General features: G+C 39.2%; 1 protein-coding gene across 6 annotated transcripts in view; it reads right to left on the minus strand.

Annotated features, from left to right (window-relative positions):
* FSIP1 (fibrous sheath interacting protein 1) overlaps positions 1-23,504 on the minus strand; it is a 240,153-nt gene that overhangs the window by 214,666 nt on the left and 1,983 nt on the right. For 5 of the 6 annotated variants that reach the window (XM_064374473.1, XM_064374471.1, XM_012462523.2 and 2 more), the window contains exons 2-6: positions 18,096-18,155; positions 16,671-16,803; positions 7,996-8,179; positions 3,480-3,634; positions 1,628-1,721 (exon numbers count right to left, since the gene is read on the minus strand). In XM_064374473.1, coding sequence (XP_064230543.1) covers positions 1,628-1,721; positions 3,480-3,634; positions 7,996-8,179; positions 16,671-16,803; positions 18,096-18,112 — 583 coding nt within the window. In that variant the 5' untranslated portion in view covers positions 18,113-18,155. Of the gene's footprint in view, positions 1-1,627; positions 1,722-3,479; positions 3,635-7,995; positions 8,180-16,670; positions 16,804-18,095; positions 18,156-23,504 lie in introns of those variants that run through there. The other variant, XM_064374472.1, reaches the window with a different exon arrangement.

Below are 23,504 nucleotides of genomic sequence, written 5' to 3' on the forward strand. Positions count from 1 at the left end.
AATTTACCACAGGCTGGGTGGCTGAAAACAATGGAAATGTATTCTCTACAGTTCTAGAAGCTAGATATCTGAAATCAAGGTGTCCTTGTGTCTTCCTAGCTTCTTTTGGCTTCCAGCAATCCTTTCATTCCTCGGCTTATAGTTACAACCCTCTGTCTTCACACAGCCTTCTTCCTGTGTCTCTGTCTCTTTGTGTCCTCTCCTCTTTTTTTAAGGCCCACCCTATTCCAATAAGACTTTATCTTAACTAAATCTCTGCAAAGACCCTATTTCCAAATAAACACACATTCTGAGGTTCCAAGTGGACATGAATTTGAGAGAGACATCACCAACATCACTGTAGCCGGGAGCTAGCCAGCATCACCTTCTCTCTGCATAGCCCCTCCATATTGCTTGCCTGGGCTTTCTCACAGCAGGGCAGCCTCGGGTGGCCTGACCTCTTACACAATGGCTGGCGTTCCTCTAAGTGAGCATTTTAAGAGAAAGCAGAAACTGCCTGTTTTCTTAAAGACAAGGCCCAGAAATGGCATAGTATCACTTCTGCTGTAATATATCAATCAAAGTTGTTTCAGGCTAGCCAAGACTGAAATGGGAGTGAGAAATGGACTCTATCTCCAAGTGAGGAAGAGAATGGACATACGTAAAGGGAAGGAGCTAATGGCAGCCATTCGGAAACAAACTACCACACACATCTATTACTGACAGTGAAAGGGGCTCATGAAATACATATTAGTGGGGAAAAGGTTACAAAATACCATATACATATATAATTTGATCATATTTTTATTCTTAAAATACATACATGGATATTTGTATTAAACATGTCTCAAAAGATAAAGAGTAAACTAAAAGATTAATAGTGGTTATCTCTACAAGTTGAGAATGTAGCTGATAGTAATTTTTTTTGTTTAACGAATATTTTCTAACATACAGTACACATGTGTTACTTCTGTAAAACATAAGATGCCAAAAGTAAATGATCTATGAATTTAATATAGGCTAGACTAATTTTTGATGTTTCAACTAAGATATACAAAAATACGAAATGTTTCTAATCCCTAAAATTTTCACCATTATGTAAATGATTTAAAGGTTACATAACTCCATAAAATGTCTGTATTCAAAAAAGAAGATTCACAAATATACATACAAACAAAGGAGAAAGGTAGAAATAAATGTGTGGAATTGGCTCATGTCAAAAAATAAAACGGTGAGAGACCAGGAAATAGGACAAATCAGTCACGGATTTTAACAAAAGGAGTTCCGCAGGTCTGAGTGACACCCTGTGAGAGGATAGTAAGCAGTTAGGGGATTGTACGCAGAAAGTGGGGTCTAGAGACACCTAAAAGAGACAGGAAGTAAAGGCAATGACATACTTTCGTCAATTTCCCAGTTTGTCCCAGCCCTATCCCCCTCACCGTCAAGCAGACACAAACACTTAAAGACACTGAAATATACGTAAACTCGGAGTCGTTTCATATAATCCTACCTAATGTGATCAATTATTTCCCTAAAGAACAAACTCATAAAGAACAGGACAGAAAAAATGAATTTGGAATTTTACTTTAATCTAAATATTCCATGACTCAGATAAAAACAAAGTTGAATGACATCTCTTTGTACTCACCAACAGTTTCTTCAGACGCAGCAGTCAAAGATAAAAATGTTTTTGTATTTTCCAGCTCCTCTTTACTTTGCCAAGCTTCACTGTATTTTGCAGACTAATGAAAGAAAAACTAAAATTTAAACACGGGAAAAGAAGGCAGCTATAATCATTGATTTTTTAAATTCCAACAGGGTTCCCAATCTCATACATACAAACAAGAAGTCTCAGGCTATTTTTTTTTTTTTTTTTGAGGAAATCTGTAAATGTTCCCTGTTCTGACAAAATTCTGTCAGTGGGTATTCCCAGATAGAGCTGGAGAATATGTCCATCATTATATGATAATTATCTTGCTTAAAGTATTGTAAGTTTCTGCTTGGTATTTTTATAATTAATGAGTAACCTAAAGATAAACCATCAAATTTAAAAATTTCAGACATTTCAAGATTGTTACTATATTTTATTATGTTTCCATTTATAATTATTGCTTCAAAGGTAATAAAAACTTGCTTTAAGATTCAATAGGAAAAAGCAATAGGCTAACTTTTTCTGCTAAAATTTCCAGAAACGATTATTCTAGTTTAAAGCATTGCATTTTGGATGTTTCTTTCTTTCCATCCCAGTGGTCTTCCTGGGAATCTTATAAAAATGTATTTTTAATTACCACATTTTTATTTTATATTATTGCCAAGGCAATTCTCCCAGAAGTCAGTCAACTGTTTAAGGGGGGCTTTATCAAAAACGACCAAACTTATTGCAAGGTTCATTACCTGAAAGGTACCCTCCTTTGAGGGTCAAAATTCAAATATGAGCCAACGGCTATACACCAAGTCAATGCCAATGTCTAGTCAACTTCAAGCCCTCAATATTATAGGGAATAAGAGGTCCAAGACGGCCAAGGAAAGTTAATAAAGTACCAGGAATTTGTTGAGACAGAGGTAAATCAGGTACGGTCCCAGACCTCAAGCACTTTACAGCTTCCCAAAGATCTTGACCAGCACATGAAACACTCAACTCCCCAAAACTTGTTTGTCACAAAGGTTTACCCAATAATAAAGCTAACCAGAGGGTTCAACTTTGTCTATTTATCTTCAAACTATAAGGCTGCTGAAGAAAAAGCAGACATACACATACTTAACGGAAGCAGCTATTACACCTCTTCCTGTTCCAGAGATGGAGGAGCCCAGTACTTTACCAGCCTGGTGCTGGGAAGAGAGGTACGCTGGGCCTGTCCCTGGGGAGAGGAACACGCCATTGCAGTGCTTGAAATGTGTATGCTGCAGACCAAGTTTTCTTCTCAGGTTCCAGAAAAATATCACTCCTTCACATACACACATATACATAGCAATGCCACTACCTCCACAAAATAAAGCAATAAAGGCAGGCCACAGTAACACATATACATAGCAACTCCTTCACATACACACATATACATAGCAATGCCACTACCTCCACAAAATAAAGCAATAAAGGCAGGCCACAGTAACACTACCATGGTCCATGATTTTCTTACCCATCTTAGAAGAAATTCCTTTTCTTATTTTTTGAGGATCTCGCTCTGTCAGCCAGGCTAGAGTGCAGTGACGTGATCACAGCTCACTGCGCAGCCTGGAACGTCTGGGCTCAAGGGATCCGCCGACCTCAGCCTCCCGAGTGGCTAGGGTGACAAGCATGCATTACCATGCCTGGCTAATTTTCTAAATTTTTTTGTACAGATGGGATCTCTTTATGTTGCCCAGGCTAGTCTCAAACTCCTGGCCTCAAGCGATCCTTCTGCCTCGATCTCCCTAAGTGCTGAGATTACAGGGGTGAGCTACCATGCCCAGCCAGGAGAAACAGTTTCTTACATGTCAGCATAAGGTTAGACAGTTCTTACCTTGAGTTCTTCCCACAGTTTTATTCTCATTTCTAGACCTTGCTTCTTAATTTCTTTTTCTCTGTGTTGTCTCTTTGCCAATATTTTATCAAGTCTCTTCATTTTCTGAATGGCATCTTGAAGTTGAGAATCTAATTCTTTTAATTTGGGTTCATCTATATTGTGTTGAAAGTAAAAATAGGTTTGAAGTATAGTAAAACTATAAAGTTTTGTTTTGTTCTTACAATTTGTTCTTTTATTCAACAAATATTGATAGCTGATAGTAATAACTACTATATTGCTACCATGTATCTCGATTTACAAGGTGCTTTCACATGTACTTATATAATTATCTAAGAACCCTACGAAATAGACCTTTACCTCTACTTTACAGTTGAGACAACTGGGTCCTTTCAAATAGGTAATAAATTACAGCACTGGACTCAGAAGTGATTCTTATGATTTTAAATCACAAATTCTTTCTCCTTTGTTCTGTTATACTTTTTATATTAATGACTAAGAAATAGGAAATAAGGAGTAAGACAGGAATCCTGTCCTAAGGCTGCTTCAGACTAACTGAAAGAGAAGGTGTGTACACAAATGGCTACAGTAAAAGGCCGTATGTCTTCACTGGCACAAAGTGGTTGCAACATATAGAAGAAACAAACTCAAACAAGTACTCCATGTAGCTAGATATCCTTTTTCTATACTGTTTCCTTTGTTCTAATTTCTTTAAGTGCTTAAAAAGGTCTTGAATTGTAGATAATTGATAGTAACTTATTCAAAATTAAGGACTCTTTAAAACTTCTGTCATTAACTTATAATTAATGATAATAACTAACATTTATAGAGTTACCTGACAGGCACAGTTTTAAGGGCTTTATTTAATGCATTATATCATCTAATGCTCATATTAACTCATTAACCCTCTAGGGTGGTATAATCAATTTTACAAATTGGTAAACTGAAGCTAATTTGTAACTGAGTTACACGGATGTCCCAGGTGATATAATTGGTTAATGGCAGTCAGGTTCCACCCAAATCTGTTTGACTGCAGAGCCAAAGCCCTCAGCCTCTTAGCCACAGATGATAATCTCTGTTTAAATCTGATGAAAACCGATGATCCAGCATGAGCAGGAATGCTCAAATACCTTATAAGCCTCAGCCACCCTAGGTTAGATCATTAGAAGTGGCATATTGTGCTAAGTAAGGCCAAATTTAGAAACTTTTGAAAACCCAAAAAGTTCAGTGATGTTCATCACTCAATGTACATCACTTCTTTTTTTTTTTAAGAGACAGGATCTCATTCTGTCACTCAGGCTGAAATGTAGTGGCATGATCAGAGCTCACTACAACCTCAAACTCCTGGGTTCAAGCAATCCTCCCACATCACCCCAGAATAGCCAGGGCCAGGACTACAGGCACATGCCACCATACCTGGCTAATTAAAAAAAAAAAAAAAAAATTTGTAGAGATGGAGTCTCACTATGCTTCCCAGGCTGGTTTTAAACTCTTGGGCTCAGGTGATACTAGTGCCTGGGCCTCCCAAATGCTGGGATTACAGGTATGAGCTACTACTCCCAGCTCTATCATTTCCTCTTAAAGGAAAAACAGAAAGAGGGCATCAATTTATCCAAAAAGAATACTGATATTATTAATAAAGAGGTTCCTTGAATTTTATTGTGTATGTACTGCAAAAGCAACATCTTCTAGTTATCATTCCCAACTGCCAATCCTAGTATTCTCAGGCTCTGTGAACAGAGGTAGTCTATATAGGAGGCATTTTGAAGTAACTCATACAGTACTAAAACAATATAAACAAATGCAATATAAATTATGTCAACAGCTAATCTCATTTATAATAATATATTTGATACAGGAAGGGGACAGGGAAATGCTGGGTAGAGAAAGGTAGTGTCCCTGGTGAGGGTTCCACCCTTGGGCCTGAGCCCACAGACCTAAGTGAGAACAGGCACTCCTATTTTCAAGCCCAAATGTTGCATTCTCCAAGACCACTCTGGTGCACCATTCCCCCAACCTGTGCCCATATAAACCGGAGACCTTAAGCATACATGACACAAGTAGCTGGATGTTGAGAGGAGCAAAGGCACACGCCAGCAGACACCGGCAAACCAGTGAAGGCTGAATGATGCAGATCCCAAGGGAAGTTCAGCCAGAGGCAGTGGGAGGAGATTTCAGTCACTGGGCAGCCTGACTCCAGGGGAAGACCACCTTCCCACTCCATCCCCCTTCCAGCTCCCCATCCATCTCACTGAGAGCTACCTCCACCACTCAATAAAACCTTGCACTCATCCTCCAAGCCAACATGTGATTTGATTTTTCCAGTAGACCAGGGTAAGAACCTAGGATACAGAAAGCCCTCTGCCCTTGTGATAAGGCAGAGGATCTAACTGAGCTGATTAACACAAGCTGCCAGCAGACGGCAAAACTGAAAGAGCTCACTGTCACACACACCCACCTGGGCTTGGAGAGCTGTAAACATTCACCCCTAGATGTGCCATGGGGTCAGAGCCCAAAAGCAATCCCCGTGGCCTAGCAGAGAGGCAATGAAGAAGTGAGCCACACCTCTGTCTTGGGTCCTACAAAGGGGATAAGGGAACTCTCCTGTTTTGCCTTGTTTCCTGATAACCATGATCCTGAGTCACATGACCCAACAGTGAGAGCTGATCTCATACCAAACATACTCTAAATCACAGCCCTCAAACTTTTTCTCAGCTCCCCTTTACAGCCTTAAAAATTATTGCGAACCCATAGTAACTTTTCTTATGTGGGTTATAGGTGTTGATAATGAACATATTAGAAATCAACACTGAAAAGTACTGTAAATATTATTAATTCACTTTCAAAAAATAAAAAACATGCTGTTACTAATTATGTTAACATAAATATCACATTTTATGACAAATAATTATATTCTCAAAAAAACTTGTGAAAGAGTGGTATTGTTTAAATTTCTAAAACTGGATGAAGGGAAGACAGCTGGATTCTCATATCTACTTCTACAGTCATTCTGTTGCAGTCTGTTGTTTTGGTTGAAATATATGCAGAAAATTGGCCTCACACAGATATGTGGTTAGAAGAGGAAGAAGAAACTTAATAGCCTATTCAGATAATTGGACAGTCTTCTTTGATACTAAACCAAAACTTAACAGGGGTAGTTTCTTATAGGCTGTTAAGTGAAATCTACAACCAAATCAGTGAACTTTATTTATTTGCTCCATTAAAATCCATGGGTCTGTATTTCATGTTGAATGGATCTTTTATCCTACATTGATCATCTGGAAAATAGTGGTTACCTAAATTAGGCAGAGCTTCAAAATGTTAAGACATTTCATTACACAATGGCATTAGTTAATATTGCCACCGATTTTCCTAAGAAAAACCTAAGTATTGGGAAGCTATCAAGCTCACAGTGACATATACAGTTTTCCAAAACCATAATTTTCACTTGAAAGCTCAAATTTTACCATTGGAAACAAATACCATCAGTAGTTATCCTCAAAATAACATGTTTATTTTCTTAAAAAGAAGTCTACCAAATACCCATCTGAATAATTGTTTTTTTGTCAGTCATTCTTTCAGGTAAATATGGTGTTCCACTAAAAAAGTGGCCAGTTCAGCTCTCAACTCCAACTATCACAAAAGTACTTTTCTTCAACACAAACTTTGGTATACAGCAGAACTGCTTTATGTATCCTTCCCATTTTGCCCCACAGGATGTTCAGAAGATGCATATTTAAGGGTCATATTTTAATTAAATTTTTTTTTATTGATTCATAGCCATTGACACTGGCTATTTCTTTTTTCGGCCAGTGCCTGGTTGCAAAGAATACAAGGACTACTAGCACATTTTGGTGCCATTGTCCTGATTCATGCTAAGGCACCAGCAATTTTGCCCACCATTACTTTTATACCATCAGGCAAATGTCAGTACGGTGGACACAAAGGCAAACAGCACCTCAGTGTTACTATGAAAACAGCTTTTACCTTGCAGAGTCCCTGCAAGGGTCTGAGGGATACCATTTCCCACCATACCCCCAGGGCTCTGCAGACCACTTTTTGAGAAATACTATTCTAATGCAATCTGACTACAATTAATTTGCCAACATAAAAAAATGGCATCTTTTAAAATCCAAATGTTACTGGGTGGAACTATCCCTACAAATTATAGGATATATTTTATTGTACAATTTTAGTCATCAAAAAAAATAAATAAATCATGCTATAAAATGCAGAACTAATCCCTACTTGATTAATGTATAACCACAACAACTATTTTATTAAATGACATATTTTATAATAATTCTAATATAATATATTGTATTTAAGGCCTCTTAATATTCTTATAAATAAAAAGTGGTGATGGCCTGCTCACAAATAGTATATGACTTTTTTGGTTTATTATTTCTACTTTGCTGGTAAAAACACAGGTAATGCTAACACCTTAGATATAACATTTGTAATTATCATTAGCATTTGCAATTATCATGAGCCAATCACCTAGTGATTATCCTACCTGAACACTCAGGGATTATCTGATGTTGAACCAAATCAAGATCTTCATCTGATCCCTCTTCGGCCAACTTTATTTTCTCAGAGTGATTCTCCCCCTTATCATCATCACTAGTTCTTCTGTTCTCTGTACTACTGCTTTCGGAGTGGTTCTCTTTACCAGAGTTCAAGCTGCTTACGGTATCAACCTAAAAATCATTTCCAAAAAAAAGGTTTCCAAAAATTCTGCATTTTTTTAAACATTACGTTTCTAGAATATTTTGACACTAATGGAAAGCAGATGGAGAATGTACGTAAATATATACACCAGCATTAAAGTATTCTAGAAATATACCACTCTAATTAAATGTAATTTAACTACACAATTCCATGTAGTAACATTTGCACCGTTCTCCAGCAACCCCCAGCAATAATGGAGAAGAGTCTACATCAGTCCTGAAGGGACCTGCTATCTGCCAGGCTCTGGGATAAGGCATGACGGGCCCTGCTCCTTGAGCTCACACTGGGATGGACAGTAAAAGGTCTAAGGCTGTGCTGTCCAATATGATAGCCACTTGCCACATGTGGCTACAGAGTGATTGAAAAGTGGCTAGTCTGAGTTGAGATGTGGTTTCTAGAGAGACTCTCCTATTCAGAATCCTGTGCTTTGGTCATTTATTTATTTTTATGTTATTCACAGTTTTTCTATTTCATTTTAGTTTCCCTTTACATTTTAGCAAAGTTCATTTTGAAAACACCGGTTGACACAGCTGTGTTTTCCTGAGAGAGAATAAAAAAGAACCTCCATGGCCAGGTGAGGGAAAGACAGATCACAGGCGTGGTTTATAAACTGTGATGAGAATCACTTCAGAAGTTAACAGAGGCAAGACCTCAGAGAGTCAGTCCCTTCTAAGAGGAGTACCTTTCCCCTCCCAACAGAGAGACTGTCTCCTCCAGCCCATCTGCTCTCAGGCCTCTGTAGGCTTTGTGTTCTCTCTGCACCACATGCTCAACTCTCCACCACGTGCTTAACTCTCCACCACAAGCTGCAGTCCCCTAGTGAATCCCCAGGGCAGAAGACGGGCAGTGAATGAAACTGCCGGGAATGCAGGTCTGCATGAGCATCTCCCTGCCTGAGCCAGGACATACACCCAGCGGAACTGAGCTGACTCAGTGGTAATAATCATAGCCACCATTTACTGAAGAATTACTATCAGTCATGGCCTGCCTCATTCACTCTTCACAATGCTCCTATGGTGTAAGTTTCACTACTATGAATTAACAGAGAAGAAAACAAACCCAGCAGAGAATGAAACCAGTGAAAGCCCAATTTATAAATAAGCAAAACAGTGTTGTAATCTGGGAGGTGGTTAAACAGGGTTCCCTGTTCAAAAACATATTTCTGCCAAAGACCAGAAAAAGCCTGGAATTCATTCTAGCATTCTAAACAGCATGGTACTGGTACCAAAACAGACATGCAGACCACTGGAACAGAACAGAGGCCTCAGAAATAACGCCACACATCTACAACCATCTGATCTTTGACAAACCTGACAAAAACAAGCAATGGGGAAAGGATTCCCTATTTAATAAATTGTGTTGGGAAAACTGGCTAGCCATACGCAGAAAGCTGAAACTGGACCCCTTCCTTACACCTTATACAAAAATTAACTCCAGATGGATTAAAGATTTAAACATAAGACCTAACACCATAAAAATCCTAGAAGAAAACCTAGACAATACCATTCAGGACACAGGCATGGGCAAGGACTTCATGACTAAAACACTGAAAGCAATGGCAACAAAAGCCTCAATAGACAAATGTGATGATCTAATTAAACTAAGGAGCTTCTGCACAGCAAAAGAAACTATCATTAGCATGAACTCGTAACCAAGACAATGGGAAAAAAACTTTTGCAATCTACCCATCTGACAAAGGGCTAATATTCAGAATCTACAAAGAACTTAATTTTACAAGAAAAAAGCAACTAACCATATCAAAAAGTGGGCAAAGGATATGAACAGACACCTCTCAAAAGAAGACATTTGGGCCGGGCACGGTGGCTCACACCTGTAATCCCAGCACTTTGGAAGGCCGAGGCGGGTGGATCACGAGGTCAAGAGACATGGTGAAACCCCATCTCTACTAAAAATACAAAAAATTAGCTGGGCATGGTGGCGCGTGCCTGTAATCCCAGCTACTCAAGAGGCTGAGGCAGGAGAATTGCCTGAACCCAGGAGGCGGAGGTTGCGGTGAGCCGAAACCGCGCCATTGCACCCCAGGCTGGGTAACAAGAGCGAAACTCTGTCTCAAAAAAAAAAAAAAAAAGAAGACATTTATGTGGCCAACAAACATATCATCATCACTGGTCATTAGAGAAATGCAAATCAAAACCACACTGAGATACCATCTCATGCCAGTTAGAATGGCAATCATTAAAAAATCAGGAGACAACAGATGCTGGAGAGGATGTGGAGAAATAGGAACGTTTTTACACTGTTGGTGGGAGTGTAAATTAGTTCAACCATTGTGGAAGACAGTGTGGTGATTCCTTAAGGATCTAGAAACAGAAATACCATTTGACCCAGCAATCCCATTACTGGGTATATATCCAAAGGATTATAAATCATTCTGTTATAAAGACACATGCACATGTATGTTTACTGCGTCACTGTTCACAATAACAAAGACTTGGAACCAACCCAAATGCCCATCAATGATAGATGGATAAAGAAAATGTGGCACATATATACCATGGCATACTAGGCAGCCATAAAAAAGGATGAGTTCATGTTCTTTGCAGGGACATGGATAAAGCTGGAAACCATTCTCAGCAAACTGACACAAGATCAGAAAACCAAACACTGCATGTTCTCACTCATAAGTGTGTGTTGAGCAATGAGAATACATGGACACAGGGAGGGGAACATCACACACCGGGGCCTGTCAGGGGCTGGGGAACTAGGGAAGGAATAGCAGGGGGTTGGGGGAGGATAGCATTAGCAGAAATACCTAATGTAGATGACAGGGTGATGGATGCAGCAAACCATCGTGGCACATGTATACCTATGTAACAAACCTGCACATTCTGCACATGTACCTCAGAACTTAAAGTATTAAAAAAAAAAAACCCTGGAATTCCACAATATCCAGTTAATCCTTAAGGCCTTCTGTTGTGTGAAAAAGCTAACATTTCTGGGAGAAATCACACAACTTCTGTCTGTCATTTATATTAGTATAAATGAACTTAGCAGAACCTCCTTTGAGGCTGAGTTTCACATGGGGGAATAAATAACATACAAAAGATAACTAGATGGATAGCACACTTCAGGGTATCCCCAGATCTTTCACACCCATCATCTCATATGATCCTAACTCAGAAAGAGCAGAAGGTAATGAGGAACAAAGGCGAAACTGGAGAACTAGCCAAATTTCACAAATTTTCCCATAGTTTCCCACCCCACTAGCTACCAACTATCTTTCCCATCGCATTGTCCACTGGCCTCACTGTTCCTAACCCCTTGCTCTTCTGCCCTGTGGCCTATGTGTATGATTTTTCTCTTTTCCTCATTCTTAACACCACATCTCACCTCCATATATATATATATATATAAGTATAATTAACAGGGTCTCACTTTGTCGCCAAGGCCGGAGTGCAGTGGCATGATCACAGCTCACTGTAGCCTCAACCTCCTGGGTTAAGCAGTCCTCCCACCTCAGCCTCCCCGACTAGCTGGGACCACAAGGGTGTGCCACTACACCCAGCTAATTTTTGTATTTTTTAATAGAAATGGGGTTTCACCATGTTGGCCAAGCTGATCTCAAACTCCTGACCTCGAGTTATCCACCTGCCTCAGCCTCCCACAGTGCTAGGGTTATAGGCATGAGACATGATGTGCAGGCCCACCTCCATTTTTCATGGCTCCACATCCCCCACTCCATCCCTTCATCTTCATCCCAGGAAACACAAATATCTCATGAAAACCCTTCCTAATATTTAGATTCCTACTTGAAACCCATGGGATTTTTACATAAAATACAACTATTGGCTCTTTCAAAAAAAATTCATAAGCAACAAAAAGCTAAACTTTTTAGAATGAGAAATATATTATCACTAAATACATGTCACTAAAACGCTAATATGTTAAGCTCATTTTCCGCTGTGAAAAAAAAAATCTCTGATAAGAATTTAATAAAAGACAAATCTGGGCAATAAAACTAACCAACACACCAAGATTTATTAGTCAAATAATATGTAAGGTTTTCTAGATGCTGAATAATTTGCAATCAGCAGTCAGCATACAATATATTTGTAGCTTTCTTGCCCAGCCTAAGGTGAACCTTACTAATTATGAACTTGATTAACACAAACCACAGCTTTGAAAACTTTGCTTTCAATATAAGTGTCAAAGTCCATATTGGCTAATAAATATTCTAAATTTTCACCTGTAGTTTAGCAGGTTACAATAAAATCTGATTTTACATGATCACTGATATTCTGCTTTTAATAAATCTTGAATGAAGTAATATTAACCTGTGTATTAAAACATGTATACGTCAATATCATGAAGTTGCTCCTTAAAAAATTGTCACCCAGAAATAGATAAGCAGGAATACTAATTCTATGCTACTCTAAAATTTGCATTAGCCACATGTATTAACAAGATGAATCTCAAATGCATTACATATGCTAGGAAATAAAAGTCAGAGCAAAAAGATACATACTGTATGATTCTGAGGGAATGTGTTCTCTTTCCAGGTCCATGAGGGGGTGTAGTTTTAAGGGCAAGAATTTCCCAGCGCCATGCCCCTCTCCCATCTCTCTCCATCTGGGAGATTTAACGGTTTATATGTGAATTTCACGGGCAAGGGAAGAAACTAAGAGTCAATCACCCCAGCGGAAGTTTAAAGGAACTCCTTTAATTGGCCAGAGGAACTTGGCAAGGTGGGAATTTCTCCCAGGATGAATTCCCCTCCTCCTTCACCTACACTGGATTTCCAACTCTCTGGAATCCCCTCCCACATGGTAGGAGCTCCCTTTCCCCTCTGGGATTTCCCCTCTGGAATCCCCTTCCACACTCTTCATGGAAGTCTTTCTCTTATTCTCTTTTCTCTACCTAAATAAAATCACCTTTCTCACTGTAGCCTCAACCTCCTGAGCTAAAGCAGTCCTCTCACCTCAGCCTCCCCGACTAGCTGGGACCACAGCGGAGCACCACCACACCCAGCAACTTCTTGAGTCCAATATTTACTTTTACGAGCGTACGGCGCACCTGCAGTGGTCCCATCGCTTCTTCTTTAAGAGACTGGAGACCAAGAACCCACAGAATTCTCTCAGGGGAGCTATGCCTCACCAGCACCCAAGAAAAAACCCGGTTGCAATTCCATTTATACAACCTTCTGGAAAAGGAAAAAGAAAAGGAACAGAATATAGATCACTAATTGTAAGGAATTAAGAGTGACATGGGATTGTTTGCAAAGGAATAGAATGAAAAATGTTTTGAGGGATGATGGAACTGTTCTATATCTTGATGGTAATGGTAGTTATATCACTCAATCTATTTGCCAAAACTCACAGAACTGTACACCAAAAAGTGAATTTTACTGTATGTGAATTTTTTAACTAAAAACTAAAAGTTAATAGATCAATTGACACACAATATTAATACATGGGAAGATTTAATATCACAAAGTTAGAAATTCTCCCCAAATTAATCTGTAAAAAGCAATTTCAATCAAAACCCCAACCAGATTTTTCAGAACTTAAAAAACTGATCTAAAGTACACATAGGCCAGTTGCAGTGGCTCACGCCTCTAATCCCAGCACTTTGGGAGGCCGAGACATGAATCACCTGAGGTCAGGAGTTCAAGACTAGCCTGGCCAACAAGGTGAAAACCCATATCTACTAAAAATATAATAATTAGGTGGCCTTATTGGTGTGTGCCTGTAGTCCCAGCTACTCAAGAAGCTGAGACAGGAGAATCACTTGAACACAGGAGGCAGAGGTTGCAGTAAGCCGAGATCACACCATTGCACTCCAGCCTGAGCAACAGATTGAGACTCCATCTCAAAAAATAAAAAGGAAATAAATACATATAGAAGAGCAAAAAGCCAAGGATAGTTAAAAGAGTTTGGGAAAAAAATAATATAGAAGAGCCACCCTATCAGAGATAGTAATTATTACAAAGCTATAAGAGTTAACACACCATATAGTAATGATGCAGGACTAGATGAAACAAAACTGCATTTTACACAAAGTCACTTACATCTAGGGCTCTGGACATATGTTAGGATAGTCTAATTAGATGAACCTGCACAAGATTTACAAAGCAGATTTGAGGTAGAAGCATCTTCCTAAGTTCCTGATAGGAAGTTGGCAGAAAAATATCAAAGGCAGCCCTCTCTGCATGTCTAGTCACCAGCTTTGCAGATCTGAGGGACTTGTGGCAGCAGCAGAAGCAGTATAGCAACTTTCTGAACTCTGGATTACAGCTATGGTGGTATGACCTGAGAACCCATAATCCAGAGAAAGTCCCCTCCCTGAACTCCCTTTCCTGCTGGTCTTCTGTTGATTTTGAAGAACTAAACTCTTTTTTGCAGTGGGGGGGAAGGGCAACACAGCCTCGCTCTGTCACCCAGGCTGCAGTGCAGTGACACAATCATAGCTCACTGCAGCCTTAAACTCCTGAGATCAAGCTATCCCCCTGCCTCAGCCTCTCAAGTAGCTGGGACTACAAGCATGTGCCACCATGTTCTGCTAATTTTAAATTTTTTTGTAGAGTTAGGGTCTTACAATATTGCCTAGGCTTTAACTCTTTTTTTTTTTTTTTTTTTTTTGAGACGGAGTTTCGCTCTTGATACCCAGGCTGGAGCGCAATGGCGCGATCTCGGCTCACCGCAACCTCCGCCTCCTGGGTTCAGGCAATTCTCCTGCCTCAGCCTCCTGAGTAGCTGGGATTACAGGCACGCGCCACCGTGCCCAGCTAATTTTTTGTATTAGTAGAGACGGGGTTTCACCATGTTGACCAGGATGGTCTCGATCTCTTGACCTCGTGATCCACCCGCCTCGGCCTCCCAAAGTGCTGGGATTACAGGCTTGAGCCACCGCGCCCGGCCGGCTTTAACTCTTATATTCAATCTTTTTCTGATTGAAATACCTAGAGTGCTATTCCTGAACCACATCATGACAGACAGAACTCTAAGAGTTCCATAATGCAGAGTCGAGTCTAAAATAAAAAGAAAATGAGTATGAATTCATTAACTTGAAAAAATTTGTTTCACTATAATGTTCAAATTATTCATTTCCTAAAACCTTAAAAAAAATTAATGAAAAAACTAATGCCTTAAAAAAAAATCACAGGCGGCAGTGGTGCATGCCTGTAGTCCCAGCTACTCAGGAGGCTGAAGGGGCAGGACTGCTTGAGCCCAGGAGTTCTGGGCTGTATGTGCTATGCCGATCAGGGTGTCTGCACTAAGTTTGGCATCAATATGGTGGCCTCCCGGGAGCGGGGGACCATCAGGTTGCCTAAGGAGGGTTGAACCGGCCCAGGTCAGAAACGGAGCAGGTCAAAACTCCTGTGCTGATCAGTAGTGGGATCGCGCCTGTGAAGAGCCACTGCACTCCAGCCTGGGCAACATAGCAAGACCCATCTCTAAAAAATAAAAAAATCAACTCTAGATAGTTTAAGGAAAAAAAAAGGGGGGACTTCTAAAGAAAAAAATAAAAATAAGGTCACAGCCAGACAATATCTGACACGGTTTCGCTCTGGTCCCCACCCAAATCTCATGTTGATTTGTAATTCCCAGTGTCGGAGCAGTAGCCTGGTGGTAGGTGACTGAATCATTGCTGTTTCTGTAATAGTGTTCTCATGAAATTTGGTTGTTTGAAAGTGTGTAGCACCTTCCCCTTCACTCTCTCTCTCCTGCTCCAGCCAGGTAGGATGTGCCAGCTTCCCCTTCACCTTCCTCCATGATTGTAAGTTTCCTGAGGCCTTCCTAGCCATGCTTCCTGTACAGCCTGTGGAACCATGCAAACCTCCATTCTTTATAAATTACCCAGTCTCACTCAGGTAGTTCTTTTATAGCAATGTGAGAAAGGACTAATACAATAAACCTACCAAATATATATCACATGGCCTTTACCAAACCATTTTTTTTTAATACTGAATCTTTTTGAGTAAGCCTATTTAGTAAAAGTCAATGGTGGCATATTAGATGTTGGAATAGGGCCAGGTGTGGTGGCTCACACCTGTCATCCAAGCACTTTGGAGGCCAAGGCGGGCGGATCACCTGAGGTCGGGAGTTCAAGACCAGCCTGACCAACATGGTGAAACACCGTCTTAAAAAAAAAAAAAAGATGTTGGAATAAAAAACTTCCTTATAAAGAAAAAAAGAGTCGACATTCAAGTTTTAACAAAGTACAATGTAGGGAAATAAACCACATTTGGAAAAAAAAATGGAAAAAAGGAAGGAGGGAGGGAGGGATGGGGGAAGGAGGAGAGAGATGGGGAGGGAAGAAAGAAAGGGAGTAGAGTTTTATCATATCAATCTAGACTAAAACCCAAGAAATCTGCAAGTGCTCTCTGAATATGACATCTAAGGAGAAAATTTCAAATGGGCTGTTAACAACAACCTTAGTTTCATCAGCTGCTGAGAGGTTGGGGGAAGCAGTATAAATCATTTCTAAACAGTAAATTACCTTGAAAGATCCTGGTTCTGGTGAAAGCACCTCCAAAGAAGCAACTGAACTTCTGCTCGCAGGGCGTGTTCTTGAATTTGAGGCTGGTTTTGAAATTCCATCTAGGTTTCCCTTTATAATATCCATTGAAATCCTGGATCAACAAATAAAAAATTTAATACCAAGTGACTTGGATATTTAAATTTTTCATTAGTTAGTTAGTGTTAATATCCAATTACTCAGAGGCTTTGTTTTAAAGATTATGTTGCTATTGAAGTCACACTTAAGAGTTCCCCAGTTTCACCAAAAGACATCTTTGTACACATGGATTGTTAAACTTTATGCCACAGTATACAGAAAATATACTGCCAAGAATTCTAGACACTGAGTGTGGCTGAAAGAGAACGCAGAAGTAAATGCCATCTTGGTTGCTTCCTGTGCCTCTAGGAAAAACATTTACTGTGTCCCTGGTCTTCCCTGAGGGAACACTCAGGGACACCCCTGTCTCTCAAGCAAGATCCACTTCATCTTAATGGTCTCCTAAGGCCCTCCTGCTACCTTCTTTCTTTTCTTTTTTTTTTTTTTGAAACAGAGTCTCACTCTGTCACCGAGGCTGGGGTGCAGTGGCACGATCTCGGCTCACTGCAACCTCTGTCTCCCAGGTTCAAGCGATTTTCCCTGCCTCAGCCTCCCAAGCAGCTAGCTAGGATTACAGGCACCTACCATCACACTGCCTAATTTTTTTTTTTTTTGTAGTAGAGACGGTTTCGCCATGTTGACCAGGTGGTATCAAACTCCTGACCTCAGGTGACCCACCTACCTCAGCCTCCCAAAGTCCCCCTGCTACTTTCTTTTGGTTTTGCCTTCTTTTTTCTAGCCTTGCCCACTCTAGTTCCTCCTTCTTCCCTCTCAGCTCTAATTTCTTCTCTCCCCTTGGTGCTGCATTTTCATGGAGTACCTATCTCCAGGGCACTGCTCTCATTTTATCAACCCTCCCCTTCAAAAACCCGTAATTCTATTTCTGCCCTCTGAGGCAAGAGAACAAAACCAACTTCCTTTATTAGAGGACAGATTCTCATCTGGCTCCACATTACTAATCTATTTAACTATTTCTCATGTGATAGTATCCACAGGCCTCTCACCACCCTGGCAGGGTAGCATAAGCTAAAGATTCAAGGTGGGCGATACAGGCATATTGATCCTTCCAAACTGTGTGGCTGACCAATACCATTCCAGATCTGTCCCGTGACATTGGGGCCACACACATGCTGAGTCAAATGGAAGAGGGATAATTCTAGCTTTTGCCCTCTCTTACTCACCTTTACAGGTCAATGGGTGTCTTCCAACAAATCCTTTCCTAAATTCCTATCAATATACATTCAACCATTTCTCATGTAACAATATGAAAAAGACAATTGCCTCTACCTAACAATGTCCTTTACTTACCCTACAAAATGACTCATCTTTCTTTTACTTTTTGAACAGCAGAGGCAGAGTCCAGAGAAGCTGTGGACATAGGAGAAAGCACAAATATAAACAACCTGAGGCTTCACCTAGGTACACAGAGCGATGTTACCGCTTGGCTTCCAATCATTCAATTTGCCACAGCTTATGTTTAGAAGACCAGGAGGTCAGCTCTTCCCATCTCAGCAAATGAAAAAAGCATTGATGTCAACATTATTCAAACTCTGCAAAAGAGGGTTTGCGCTCACTTAGGAAAGCACTGACATTATTATTGTGGGATGATGGATCACCCTGGTCCCTCACATCACAACCAAAAAGCATAAGTCACCAAAAGGCCAAATGTCTTGTAAATGCCCGAAACAGCCTGTCAAGGGAGACTTATTGCAGATTACAGAGGGAGCAATGAGATGGAAGCATGCACAGAGCTGCATAATACATGTCAATAAAGAAAGAGGCACAGGGAACCGGCAATGACCTGGATCAGCTAAAGGGCGCCACAAATCTTTCATTCTGCCTTAGAGATAGGTCTGTTCTATTAGATTCACTCCTAAAAATAATAAATTAAATTAAATGCAGTTCCTGAGGTAGGCGGGATGCAATAAGAGACTATCTTATGAATTTGGCCATCTAGAAAAAGGTATGGATAAAGGGTATTAAAATTGGATCTTATAGATGGATTTAAGCATTTGGGAAGAAATTGCAATTGCCACATAGAAATTCTACAAGAAAAATAAAGCAACGTACAAGAAAAAAAGCAATCAAACAATATGCAAATAGTTATAATTACATAAGCATTGAATGTTGATTTAACCAAATATTATGCCTTAATTATACTGAGTGTACATGAAAGGAGGAGTGCACAAAAGGAAGGGATTAGTATCAGAAATCTAATCTGTTATAATAGGAAATCAAAGAACTGTCCAGAAATTGATAAAGCCAAACAATAAACATAACATTTTTATGAGAGTAAAAACTAATTTTATAAGTAATAAATAAAAATATGAAATCTCTGAGGAACTGAAAGGAACATAAAGACAAATTCATAAACATAAAGATAAATTTCATAATTATGGTATTAGTAACTTAGTAAGCATGATACTAAAAGCATAAATCAAAAAGGAAAAGACTAACAGATGTGGCTACATAACAGTTAAGCCTCTTGACTCTCAAACGTGAAAAAGAACTCTAAGTGAAATTAAAAGGATCTGAGAAATTGGAGAAAATAAATGCAACATAGGTGATATACAAAAGGTTAATTTATTTACATATTTATAGAGCTCTTACCAATCAGTAAGAAAAAAAAAACCATTCTAACAGAAAACTGGGTAAAGATATAAAAAAGAAATGCACATATCAGAAAAAAAAAAAAAAAAAAAAAAACAGAGAAAGAAAGACATACAAATTGTCGATAATCTGGCTTTAAAAAGTCCAATTTTTCTAATTCAAGAAATATACACAAAGGGACCTGAAAGATGATGACACATCAAGGAAGCAAGAGTAGCGGGTTCTGGATTGGCGGGTTCCTGGATGTTCCTGCCCCCTTGCTTACCTGTATTTTCTGTTTTTCTATTAAGTATATCTTGTATTCATGACCAAAGAATTCATTTATTATAGAAATCTCTAGAATTTACTAAAAAGTATTTGAAAAAAAATAAAAATCCCCCAACATCCCATCACACTGAGTTAAACACTGTTAGTACATTTCTTTATCATTTTTGTTCTATGTATTTTTCAATAAAATTGGACTCATGTATTTCTCACCATTACATAATGAGCATTTCCTTATGACATTAAAACACTTCAAAATAGAATCGTATTTACTTCATGATACTTGATTAAATAGATAGATTAGATATATGACCAGATCCTAAATTGTAACAAATGTCAACTTTTTATAACATTTATTTCAAACAAGATTAATTTAAACTTTTTCATACAGGCTTGTGAGAAATGAAATCATCAAAGATGATTTAAAGCCAAGATGGGGACATATGGCTGCTATAATTTGGTATTTTGAGATTAACAAAATAAAAGAAAATGAATCCTTCTCTGTTTAATAATTATGAGTAGCAAGCCTTTAAAGAGTAGGACTAATTTATTTCCATGATTTTTATATCTAAAAATTATTTATGTATGGTCAATTTTTTACTTTATATATTTATGTATTATGTAAGGAATACTTGCCCATGCAGAAAAAAATCAAATAATACAGGTGAATATAAAAGTGTCTTAAGTCAAAATTCTGCATACCCCAAGAATTAGTGTTAATAGAGACTTGCAGGTCTCATTTTTTTAGGCATACGCAAACCTTCTATTCTTTATACCCATCGACTACTCCCCAATGCAAACACACACACAAATGCCATGGTGCTTTGCAACTTGCTTTTTCACAGCTAACAATCTATTTTGTATATTTTTCTATATCACCATTTGTAGATATACTTCATGCTCTCAATCAACAGCATAATATCCCATAGATATAGCAATTTTTAAATCAGCTCACTTAGGTTGTATATAGAATATTTAACATTAAAATCAATTTTAAAATTTTCTCAAAATGTATCACAGACCTAAAGTAAACCTTAAAACTATACAATTTCCTTTTTGTCATTGTTTTTACTGTATTTGTAGTAAAGACAGGGTTTCATCATGTTGGTCAGGCTGGTCTTGAACCGCTGACCTCTAGTGGTCTGCTTGCCTCGGCCTCTCACAGTACAGAAATTACAGTGGTGAGCAACCATGCCAGGCCAAAACTGTAAAATTTCTAAAAAATACATGTAACTGTGCCAGGCACGGTGGCTCACACCTCTAATCCCAGCACTCTGGGAGGCAGAGGTGGGCAGATCACAAGGTCAGGAGATCAAGACCATCCTGGCTAACACGGTGAAACCCCATCTCTACTAAAAATACAAAAAATTAGCCAGGCATGGTAGTGCGCACCTATAGTCCCAGCTACTCAGGAGGCTGAGACAGAATTGCATGAACCTGGGAGGCGGAGGTTGCAGTGAGCTGAGATCAAGCCACTGCACTCCAGCCTGAGTGAAAGAGCAAGACTCATCTCAAAAAAAAAAAAAAAATTACCTGTGACTGTGGGTTTAGGCAAAAATGTCTTAGATACAACATTAAAGACATGATTCATAAAAGAAGAGACTGAGGAGAGAGATCCAAGATGGCTGATCACTAGCAGCTCGGGATTGTAGCTCTCAGTGAAAGTGCAGAGAACGAGAGGATGCCACACTTTCAGACAAATTTTTGTTGCTCACGGACCAGGAGATTCCCAGTGGAGGAGCCCCACGGGTAGCCAGCACGACTCTTGTGGCCAGCACGGCGGTTTTTCCAGCACCTCGGCACGGCAGTTCTTGGTGCAGAATGAGCGGGACTGGGTCCCTTTTTGGCCGATGTTGTATGGAGCTCCGGGAAGACAGAGCTGCCTATTCAGCTGATTGAAGGACGGACTCAAGAAGGGAGCTAGACTGGAGATTCCCGGGCAGAAAAGCACCATCAACCTTAACACCGCTGTTTTGGCCGGCGCAGTGGATTGCTCAGATTTCAGCACTGGGAATCAACAAGTTGGACGTCCACTCAGAGACCCAATTTGAAAGTCGGTAATCACAAAGACGACAGATGGATAAATTTACAATGATGGGAAGAAACCAACGTAAAAAGGCTGAGAATACCCAAAATCAGAATGCCTCTCCCTCTACAGGGGATCACAGTTCCTCATCAGCAACGGAACAAGCCCTGATGGAAAACGAGTGCGTTCCATTAACAGAAGTAGGCTTCAGAAGGTGGATGATAAGAAACTTCTGTGAATTAAAAGAACTTGTTCTAACCCAATGCAAAGAAACTAAGAACTTTGAAAAAAGGTTTCACGAAATCCTAATGAGAATAGACAATTTAGAGAGGAATATAAGTGAATTAATGGAGCAGAAAAACACAGCACAAGAACTTCGCGAAGTATGCACTAGTTTTAACAGTCGAATTGATCAAGCAGAAGAAAGGATATCAGAGGTCGAAAACCAACTTAATGAAATAAAACAAGAAGTCAAGATTAGAGAAAAAAGGATGAAAAGGAATGAGCAAAGTCTCCAAGAAATATGGGACTATGTGAAAAGACCTAATCTATGTTTGATAGGTGTACCTGAATGTGACAAAGAGAATGAATCCAAGTTGGAAAATACTCTTCAGGATATCATTCAGGAAAACTTTCCCAACCTAGTAAGGCAGGATAATATTCAACTCCAGGTAATACAGAGAACACCACAAAGATATTCCTCAAGAAGACCAACCCCAAGGCACATAATCGTCAGATTCATTAGGGTTGAAATGAAGGAGAAAATACTAAGAGCAGCCAGAGAGAAAGGTCAGGTTACCCACAAAGGGAAACCTATCAGACTTACAGCAGATCTCTCAGCAGAAACACTACAAGCCAGGAAAGAGTGGGGGCCAATATTCAACATCTTTAAAGAAAAGAACTTTCAACCCAGAATTTCATATCCAGCCAAACTAAGTTTCAAAAGCAAAGGAAAAATAAATCTTTTGCAAACAAGCAAGTACTTAGAGATTTCACCATCACCAGACCTGCTTTACAAGAGCTTCTGAAAGAAGCACTACACATATAAAGGAACAACCAGTATCAGCCTTTCCAAAAATATATCAAAAAGTAAACAGCATTAACATAATGAAGAACTTACATCAACTAATGGGCAAAACAGCCAGCTAGCATCAAATGGCAGTATTAAACTCATATATATTATTAACTGGATGAAAAGTCAAAACCCATTGGTATGCTGTATCCAGACCCATCTCACATGCAATGACATACAAAGACTCAAAACAAAGGGATGGAGGAAGATTTATCAACCAAAAGGAGAGCAAAAATAAATAAATAAATAAATAAAAAGCAGGAGTTGCAAATCTCACCTCTGATAAAACAGACTTTAAAGCAACAAAGATCAAAAGAGGCAAAGAAGGACATTACATAATGGTAAAAGGATCAATGACCTATAAAGAGACTTAGCCTCCCACACAATAATAGTGGGAGACTGTAACATCACATTGTCAATATTAGACTGATCAATGAGATAGAAAATTAACAAGGACATCAGACCCAGAACAAGTAAACTTAATAAACATTTATAGAACTCTCCACTTCAAATACACAAAACATACATTCTTATCAGTACCATATCACACCTATTCCAAAAGTGACTACATAATTGGAAGTAAATCACTCCTCAATAATTGCATAGCATTTCATAGGTTTAAATGAAATATTGGTTGACTGCTTGTTTGTTATTTTCTTCCCTTATTCCTCCCTTATTTCTCCATTGTTAAGCACAATTATTGGCATAAAAGAGGTTTTCAATTCCCATTTTTAGACTGCATTCT

Source organism: Aotus nancymaae, unplaced genomic scaffold (genome assembly GCF_030222135.1).
Source record: "Aotus nancymaae isolate 86718 unplaced genomic scaffold, 86718_ANA_hifiasm-v0.15.2.pri h1tg000011l, whole genome shotgun sequence".
NCBI lineage: Eukaryota > Metazoa > Chordata > Mammalia > Primates > Aotidae > Aotus > Aotus nancymaae.